Source organism: Miscanthus floridulus, chromosome 16, assembly GCF_019320115.1.
Source record: "Miscanthus floridulus cultivar M001 chromosome 16, ASM1932011v1, whole genome shotgun sequence".
NCBI classification, from domain to species: Eukaryota; Viridiplantae; Streptophyta; class Magnoliopsida; order Poales; family Poaceae; genus Miscanthus; species Miscanthus floridulus.
In genome coordinates this window covers 95,832,064-95,842,294 of record NC_089595.1, presented here as the reverse complement: position 1 = coordinate 95,842,294, position 10,231 = coordinate 95,832,064, and the positions used below count along the sequence as shown (strand labels likewise).

General features: G+C 41.7%; 1 protein-coding gene and 1 pseudogene across 1 annotated transcript; one reads left to right on the top strand and one right to left on the bottom strand.

The window, feature by feature from the left end:
• Positions 1-872: 872 nt before the first annotated feature.
• On the bottom strand, positions 873-6,068 carry LOC136509847 (type I inositol polyphosphate 5-phosphatase 10-like; annotated as a pseudogene).
• A 3,037-nt stretch (positions 6,069-9,105) lies between these two features.
• LOC136511060 (uncharacterized) lies at positions 9,106-9,861 on the top strand. Its single transcript, XM_066505289.1, has 2 exons — positions 9,106-9,267; positions 9,355-9,861. Exons 1-2 carry the CDS (start codon positions 9,106-9,108, stop codon positions 9,859-9,861), a joined length of 669 nt encoding a protein of 222 aa, XP_066361386.1.
• Positions 9,862-10,231: the final 370 nt, after the last annotated feature.

The window sequence follows — 10,231 nt, the reverse complement described above, 5'->3', positions numbered from 1 at the left end:
ATCCCCACACCTCAACTCATGCCTAAAGCGGCTATCTCGTGCGCAGACGAGTTACAAAGACGAGGAACATATAAACATTCAAAATGCAAGAAAAACTCTCTAATCACCTACGGATATCCTGGAAGATGACACCTGCTGGCGCCTGGTCCATTTCATCTGAGAGCACAGCTTTCTGGAGAAGAAGGGAATCAGTCTCCAATTGTATCTTTGAAATACCAATTGAGACTGCCGCATCGATGGCTGTCCAACAGGATGTGGTTTCGGCCATGAGAGCGTTAGAAATGTCTGCAACCTTGTCCGCACCTGCCAGGACCGCTGGAACTCTTGAAACAGCGCAACGATGTTGTGTTCTGGAAACTGCAACCAAGTCTGCACCGTCTGCCAGGAGCGGCAAAGACGTGACAACTTCATGGGCCTGCAGGCTTCCCCATAACTCACGTTATGTAACCAAGGAGCGGTGTATTCTGTTTAGGTGTTGTTTGGACGTTGTCAGATTCACCTCAATCCATATTTGTAGGGACGGAGCGGAAAGATGACTATGATTGCTATGATTGTTTGTTATAGCAACTCTATCCAGTCCACCATCTACTCCGATTTGCTTGATTATTTGTTCAAAAAGATTTTTGAAAGCAAGATATAAACACAGACAAAATGATATATCCATTCACAGTAGTTAAACCATCTAAAAATCAAGATATGGAATAAATGATATATTGTACAATTAGAATAATGTCTCCTTGCTGTAAGACTCTGTTCTAGACAAACTTAAAACTTGACCCTACCAAAAAAGGTCTAAATACAAACTTTGTGCAGTACAGAACAAAGTTTGTATTTAGACCTTTTTTGGTAGGAGAAAATTTCCTATTTGACACTAAAAAAACTTCTACTTTCCTATTTGATATCCAAACTCGAAATCTTTCCTATCTGTCACCCCTTTCATTTTTTTCTTTTCTATTTAACACTTCCGTCACTTTAGAGCTCTAACGGTGTTAAGTCCGATTCCAAAAGACCATTTTGCCCCTATTGTTTATTTCTAGTCATGATGTTTCATTTGCTGTTTTTTTTTACATTTCTATGTTTTTCTAAATGAAAAAACTCAAAACTAAAAAGTTGTAGATCTCATCAAAATATATAATTTCATATAAAAAGTATATTTATTTAACATCATATAAAAAAAGATATGATTTTTCTGAGAAGACAAACCTTGGTACGCGATTAATATATTGCTGAAAATTTATAATATTTTCTAAGCATCTTAATGACCTCAAATGAAAAATCCTAAAACTAAAAAGTTGTATATCTCATCGAGAGCAACAATTTTCATATATAAAGTATCTTTACACGATGCCATACAAGAAAGTTATGATTTTTCTAAGACGACAAGCCCTGGTACGCGATTAATATGCTCCTGAAATATTATATTATTTTTTTGAGCATCTTAACGATCTCAAATGAAAAAACTTAAAAGTAGAAAGTTGTAGATCTCATCGAGAACTAAAAGATTCATATAAAAATCATCTTCATCCGACGTCGTATAAAAATAATATAATTTTTCTAAAGTAGAGCATTTTAGTCTACTTGCTGAAGGGCATTTTAGTCCTTTCCCATTGGCCCATAGGGAAAGTTAACTGTCCTGGCTAACTGAGTTGACAGAAGTGTCAAATAGGAAAGAAAAAACAAAAAGGGTGACAAATAGAAAATATTTTATGTTTGGATGTTAAATAGGAGAGCAGAAGTTTTTCTAGTGTCAAATAGAAAATTTTCTCAAAGAAAAACATCTTTTGGTTACTCTGTTGAACTTTGAAAAGTAAACAAAAGAAAGAAGTACAAAAACGAACCAAAACAACCCTGTGACGAAATTTTACAGGTATACAATATAAACTAATGACTAGCTACTCCTTTCGAAAATTTCCCTGAGGAACAGATACCTAGGCGTCCTTGCGAAGGTTCTGCAGTGTTGTGATTTAGGCCCCAGCACCTGCAGTGTCATATCCATAATAGTAGTTAGCCATAGAGTATGCTTTACTAGTCTAGTGCAGTGTTTTGTGCTCTGCTTAAAGACATTAAATTGCTGCAGTGCCTGCAGAGATTAATGCAATATCAAGAAGACTGAAGACACATACCTTAGTTATGCTTGTCGCTTGTCGGTAACGGTAACAGCTCCTCAGCACCGATTCTAATGTTAGTATTTGATGAGCGCCTCTTTGATTTGCCATCTAGCCTTTCAGCATCAACAATAAATGTTCCACAAACAGGACGATGGTCAGAGAATTGAGATTCCCCCCGGAAGTACGATAACTGTGCAATACCATCTCCATGCCATAGTATTCTATCACACCTGAATATTTGCAACAAACCGGTCATTAACTAGTATTATGTATTTCAAGGAACAGTTGATTGAACAAGTACCCCTGGAAACAGCCTCTTGCAGAAATGCAAGGAAAGGCTGCGTACAAAAGGCCCAAGTGGTCAGACCCTTCCCCGGACCCTACGCAAGCGGGAGCTGCCCCTTTTTTTTAGTTGATTGAACAAGTACCACATTATACCCATAGTTGGCATGAAAAAGACGGTAGTGACACATGCAGTCAACTGTGTACTCAATTTTGGAAGTGTAATTCATGAATACAGAATATGTGAATCATCTTGATTTTTTTTTATTTACTGCACATGAGAATGATTCCTTTTTTATGTTACCCACACTTACAACTAGCTTACTGTCCAAATCTGATTTAACTCATCTCAAAAGATGGTTCTTGTGGTACAGAAAGGGGAAATGCAAGGTTTTCGGGTTGCAAAGAGGTTTGTGGACTCTAGCCTCTAGGATACTTCATAGCCACCAAGAAGTGTTACAATATGAGATCTGAACTTTCTGAAACTATCTCAAACATTGTACTACATACCAGGCTGGGGTTCTCCTCTTTTTCTTTGATGTGGCAGTCTCTCCAGCATAAGAATCTGAGTTGCAAGAGTACTTGTATGTGGGAGCAAAATATATCTTCTCCTCACTCCACCCCTTGAACACACTTCCAGATGCATGCTGAATATTGAGCTGAGAAAATGTGTAAAATGTCATTGAATTCTAGTATCATTTCACCATAATATAAAATAAAAACTGGACTGGTTTCTTATTCTATAACTAGTCTTCTAGAAAAGAAAAGCTTTATTTTGAGGAGTTCACCTGATCCTTTTCAAAGAGGGCATCCCATTTATTTTCAGTCAGAAGTTTTTTGGTATCTTCATAGCTCAAGGAAATTCGGTAGTTCAGGTCCCCTAACCATATCACCCGCCTGAAAAAAATCATGTGAATAAAAAAACAGTAGGCAGTAAGAAAAACTTAAAGCATTTGTGGGATAACTTTCTTATTCATGGTAGAGAATTTTCTCAGGGATTCTTTGCCCAGCTCTTCTGCAAATCCTTCGAAATTGTGTGAGCCTTAGAATCTCTAACACATCTAAATTCCGCCTCAATTCATCGCCTTCCTTCTCACCTGAAGCCAAATGGCTGTAGATGAAACAAAAGCTTGTCTGGTACAGTGTCATGCTTACTGATATACATCCCTGTATCAACAAGAATTGTATCACTTAAGGGATCTGCTTTTCATCACAAAAAAAAAAAAAAAAAAAACCTTAAGGGATCTGCTACACTCTATAGAAAATGTTTTCAGATAATTTCTTTTTTCCCTGTTAGCTTGTTTCCAAGATATCCCATTATTCCGCGACCAACACAGGACGTTCTCAAATGTCCTATATGCTGCACTAGTTCTTTCTTTGCCCAGACTCTGACAAAAATACCAACCATTTGTTTGCAAGATATGAGGTTATACTTTAGCTGGTCCCTGGAGGCAGAAGTAGACGAAGTAACATCATCATCATTAAGGCCAAAAATATCATTCAATTTGTCATCCAATTCATCCTCTTCGGAAGAGTCCATTTCATTGGCATATGCTTGTGGCCGTGGGCATCGAAAGTAAGCATCTTTGTAGGATTTCTTCGCCATTTCCACTGGGCAATTGCAGAATTTGAGCTGTTTTCTCTGAGATGGCATGTAAGATTTCCTGATGGATTTCAAGGATTTTTGGAAGATTATAGAACCACTGGCTGTTCTTGAACGGTTGGAGAATGAACCATCAAGGCCTGGTGTTGACTGGGATGAGGTTGAATCCAGGGAGGGAGATGCTTTGTGCTGAAATATATCAGCATCAGTGTCAACTGGTTGATTTAGTGCACGGTTTATAAGAGCAAGCCATCTTGCAGCTGGTTCGTTATCTTATATCACAAGGACATTACCAGCATTGAGAGGCACAATTTCCTGAAAACTGTTAAAAGATCAAATAAAATAAGTAATAGGATGGTATCTTCCATTAACTTATGAATACAAAAAAATTCCAATCCTTATTAGGTTTCCTTTGTTTTATATTCTCCAATCTCCATGGTTATGTTTTTTCGAAAATCACTGGCATGATTATGCCAGGCATATATTAAAAGAGGACATATTCTCCATGGGTTTGTAATCGGATTGTTTTCACCTTCTCAATACAGTGACTCGTCCGTAAAAAAATGACCTAATTCTCCTTCATGTTCGGAAAAAAACAGAGAGAAAAAAAACTCAATCCTTAAAGGGAAGTTAAAGCCCCATTTGGAAAGCACAAATAAATACCAGAATGTCAATTGCAGTCAAATAGACCAAGCTAGATAAGAAATCAAGAAAATCTTGACTACACTGAATACTTTAAAAAAAAAAGTTGAACCAGGGGGGGGGGGGGGGGGGGGGGGCATTGGTTTGACTACACTGAATACTAAATGTAAGTACGAAATAAGGAAGAAAACATACAGGGTATTACACATTTTTCTGAGATGATGTTAGCACCACAATTGACAACATTGACATGGATAAGGTTCAGAGCAATGACGAGACTGGTTACCCTAAAACATAAATATCTGAATGGTCATCAGCAGGAAGAAAGTCATCCAGTTTCAACTCGGCGGTAGGCGCTTTTCCTCCAACGTTCCATGTGGAGACAAATATCCTAAACAAGGAACTAAAGAATAAGGAGCTGTTCTGTTTTTCATGTATAATTGAACATGCAGCATTAATTCTCTTACCTAACATGTTCATATTTTTGTAGCATTTGAAGAGTGACTTAGAAAATGGCTGAGACGTATGCTCCTAACTTCTGCTCTCATTTAGTCCAAAGAAACACACACACACACACAAATAAAATAAAATTAAATCTGTAGTTCTGTACTGTCAGTGGAGTTAGCTCATGAGCAAAATTGGCAGACAGAAAATCAACCTGAAAGTTTTCGGAAGGGGGATGAAGATGGTGACTTTGAGTTGCTTGATCCACACTTAGCTACAATATACAAGAGAACAAGGGACAGTTGGTTACTACTATATTATCAGGATAAACTAGCAAAATCGAACCGCATCCAGTTTGTATAAAATGTTGAACTTCTGGAATGAAGATATCAAGTGCAGTACTGTAAAAACATATTTGAATTCAGTTTGATCTCTTCGTTTCATTTCAACATTTGTACAAACAGAATAGTTATCCACAGTTCTGCAAAGTCAACATAGGTTCAATCGACAATATCTGTGTGGTTGCCAACTGACTTCAGCTTCAGCCATTACTCCTTTTGATGGGATGAAATTTGACAATAGGGTACTAAGATATATATTTTCCATTTATTACCGTACTACTCAGCATTGAGTGCTGATACAGTTTTCTGAAAGAAAGAAGATGAACTAACCTGTGGAGCAGCTTGCACGGTCTGTCCTCTTGGCGACTTTCTTATCCTTTCGAAAGAGGTTTGGCTGACAGCCCTATAGTACAAAGCAGAACACTTTTTAGGCCAACTGTTTCATTTAATTGCAACTATGCAAATGCATTAAGATTTAATTAGAAAAACAGAGGGAAGAGGAACAATGATAGAAAGTTCAGAAAGATTATGACCATGATATGAACAAAAGTGAAACAATAGGCACACCAATTCATACCTTCATCTTTCCGTCATCTGAAAAAGACATCCCCTTTTGAAGGCAGAAGAACGATGGAAGCTTCGCCCCCCCCCCCCCCCCCCCCCCCCCCCCCCCCAAAATCCAACTCTGAACACATAATTTAATAGAATGAGAACATGCTAATAGATCATCAAGGCTATGACAGCAGCACCAAACAAAAGAAGCATAGAATTGGAATTCTGACAGGAAATATAAAAAAGGGAACAGTTGTACGAAACTTCCACTTTTTTAAGCTAGTACGGAAACTACGCTGGATCCACACCGTTATTTGGAACCAAGTTTCTCCACTGTTCGTTTACAAATCACAAAAACGAGAAAAAAAAACACCGAAAACTTCCCCCAAAATGCAATTTTTTTACATGAAAAAACAACCATTTTTCCCACAAGTTCGTCAACGAAGAATGTCCCCTTCAAAATCCAACCATCCTGGGATTCAGAAGAACTCAGTACACACCATACATAAGGCGCAACAGAAACACCGAGAAACGCAAGAGAAGAACATCGCGAAACTACAGATTTCCAAGTAGCAGAGAAAGCCAGAAACCCACCACCACCACCAAACAGGAGCTCCAGCGCCCAATCCGTGCGCCCGGCAGAACCTCCGAGCTCGGCTTCCCCCGACCGAGACTCTTGAGCCCCGGAATCCTCCTAAAACCCCAGCGGAGGATGAGAATCCACCAACTCCGCAACCATTCCTCCCAAACGCAACCGGAAAGAGCGGCGGCGGCGGAGGAGGAGGGAGAGGGACGCCTCAAACCCGGGAGTGGGTCTGCAGGAAGGCGACGAGGACACGGCCATCCGGGGCGGCCCGCGTCCCCTCCTCCCTCAAGGATTAAACTACTCGGCCCTCGGCCGGGCGCGACAACTGTACAGCGGGGCGTGGGCCGGCGCGGCTCCACGGCATTTCTTGGTGGGGGGATCCGGTAATTGTTTACGGGCGCGCGCGAGCACGGTTTCCAGTGGGTGGGGGTGGTTGACCCGACCGTGGGGAGGAGAGGGAGAGGAGAGGAGTGGGAGGGGGGAGGGGAGAGCTTGAGCGGACGCACGTGCGGCTCGACGGATTGGGTTTGGCGCGAGGAAGGCGGAGACGGTTGGGTCTGCGGAGGTGAGGTCGCCAGGACAGGCCCCATGGGTCAACCCTGTCCTTGCGTGCTTTATACTACCACTGTGGCAAGCTGCTCTGCAAGCCTCCATGTAGTTTGGGAATAATCTCCGCACTGTCTCCAACCAGAAATTTATATGGGCGTTAGATGGTAATAGATTCAAAATCAGCCAACCAGAGATCTATTTTTGGTTGTCTAAGAGGCATAATTTAAATATGAACATCCTTTCTCTTGGAAACTTATTTAAAGAAAAGATTCTTTTTTAAGTATTGTTGTTGGAGAAGATACTAAATAGGTATCGTACCTTTTGTCTATAACGATATCAAAGAACGAATAGATCTTGTATTTTGGGTATTGTTGGAGATAGCCTTTGTCCAAAACAGTTTGGGACTAGTAGTCTCCGTTCACCGGTCCGGACGATCCGGTAATTATTCAGAATTTCATCAGAACTCAGAAGTATGAGATGCGGATTATAGTTACTTATTAGTTCGTACCAGCATCTTGTTCTATATTACTACTGGTGAGCTCTAGAACATCGAGAGATCACGTTCTGAAGAATATTAGTACGTTGTTATGTAGAACAGGTAGGGTTAAAAATGACCGTTTTTGCCAATGAGTGGGGCATAGAATATACGGCACATGTTTTACCGCTATAGGTTTGAACAAGCGGGGCGAACGTTGACTTTGCCTTTCGACTAATCTTATGTTTTTTTTCCGAAGGGAAAACGAGATTATATTAAAACTTTGAACAGTACATTCACAAATTACATATGAAAATTTCTAAAATAAAAAATACACGATATTTTAGCTAGATTCTTCCATCTTCTTCTTTCCTATCAGCATCCCTCGAACACCGGAGTCGTGCAGTCCTTATGCCGAATCCAACGGCCAATCTCAAAACATTGAACATGCTGCAAGATCCAACGCTTCGGAACCAGTCCAAAACGTATCTGAATCGAAGAAAGAATATCGGCAGTTGGCATCATTGGGATCAGCATAGGATGTAGATTCATCACCTTCAAACCTTGATTTTCTCTCCGCGACCAACGACGATGAGATTGATGACCCGAAGTAGCTGTCTTCGTTGGGGTGCCCAGAAGCACCCCTCCTTTTGTAGATAATGGCCACAACTTGGCCGTCTGCCGATGAAATCAACACCTGCAGCGGCCATGTCGTCGTGTCAATCATTGAAGTCATCACAAGAATCACGATCCCGACTGAAAATCATCTGATTTCACTCAAGAGTACCACATCTAGACTCTAGAGTCATTTGATGAACTAAACAATAATCTTTTTATGTATTATCTTCATTTTGCTATTGTAGATGCTAGTCATGATATTTAATACATGCGTGTGACGCGGGATTGGACGATTGTTAGATGAAATGAAACTTTTGCGTCTCAATGCTAGTGTTGAATAATTTCTAGGTGGAAAGGGTATACACCTAGTTTTATTTAAATGAAACTCTTTCTCACTCATCGATCATAACTCTAATGTCATATAATCAAACTTACTTATGTAACTCCCCATTTAACGAAAATAAAACCTTTCATTGAAATTGACCTTAAAGAAATGTACCTCATATATATACAACAGTGACGTATGTGAGGGCATATGACCTTAAAGAAGAATTTTCAGCAACAAAGTGTGCATGTCTCCACACATAGCCACCCACTTAAAGTGGTTGTTACTAGAATGGTTATTAGAGCATCTCCAAGAGTTCCCTAAGCCTCCTCTTAATCCTAAGTTTTTAGAAAGATCTACAAAAAATCCATCTCCAACAACTCCTAATACAATCTCCTAATATTTTAGGAGTTGGAAAAAATCCCCCTCATCTGCGTAACTTTACGCGCCGCAGCCTCACGTGTATCCTTCAAGCGCCGTGGTGAGGACGTCGTATACGTCTGTCAGTCTGTGCCACGCCAGCTTTTTCATTCCTCCTCCAGTCTCCACACAGGAACAAGGACAGAGGCAAGAGTCAGCGATGGGCGGCAGCGCGGGCGCGGGCAATCCTCCTCCTGTTCATCCACCGCCGCCGGCGGCCATCCATGTGGACCGGGCGCTGCAGGCTCTGGGCTTCGAGTTCACCCGCGTCACCGCCGAGGATGTGGTCGGCCACCTCCCCGTCACCGAGACTTGTTGCCAGGTAGGGTAGGAATAGGATATGCACGCGCGCGCCGCCGCCGCCGATATTTTTGTTTTCATCTCATCCTTATCGACGCGGTCGATGCAGTCGTTCGACTGGCTCAACGGCGGCGTGTCGGCGCTGATGGCGGAGACGATGGCCAGCATCGGCTGCTACGTCGTGTCGGGGTACCGGAGGCTAGCCGGGGTGCAGCTGTCCATCAACCACGTCGGCCCTGCATGCCTCGACGACCTCGTCCAGGCGAGGGCCACGCCCATCCAGCTCGGCCACAAAAATCCAGGTACTCACTCTGACGACTCTACCCTATCTGAAAAGCAAAAGCATGCAACACCTTGCAGATGGAGCCAGATTTCTGTGGGGTTCATCAAAGCAACAACCCAGCGTCATGATTATTGTTGGCTTCTACTGTACTACCTGCCAGCGGTAGCAAAGGTCGAAACGATGACGTCCTCACCACGGCACTTGCAGGCAGTCGTCCTCACCACGGCGCTTGCAGGCAGGCAGTTGGGTGGTTGCCGAGGCTGGCTAGACGATGGAAGCGGCGGCAGGGAGCTCGTGGTCTCAGGGTTCGGCGCGCCATGTAGTTTCCCATGATGGAAAAGAAAAAAAGGCGCAACATAATTCATGTGGGCTCCAAATTTGATTTTTTAGATGCCATTTATTAGAAACTCTTGGAGATGATCTTCTTTTTTCCTTCCCAAATCTTTTTAGGAGTTGCCAAACTACAAGTTTTTAGGAGAAAAAAGTAAGAAACTCTTGGAGATGCTCTTCCAAGAGTTCCCTAAACCTCCTCCTAATACTAAGTTTTTAGAAAGATCCACAAAAAATCCATCTCCAACAACTCCTAATACAATCTCCTAATATTTTAGGAGTTGGAAAAAATCCCCCTCATCCGCGTAACTTTACGCGCCACAGCCTCGCGCGTATCCTTCAAGCGTCGTGGTGAGGACATTGTATACGTTTG

Bases quoted from the DNA above. Each gene is read 5' to 3' on its own strand.
- LOC136511060 (XM_066505289.1), top strand. From the start codon at position 9,106: ATGGGCGGCAGCGCGGGCGCGGGCAATCCTCCTCCTGTTCATCCACCG. The intron at 9,268-9,354 runs GTAGGGTAGGAA...CGGTCGATGCAG, and splicing joins TCACCGAGACTTGTTGCCAG to TCGTTCGACTGGCTCAACGG.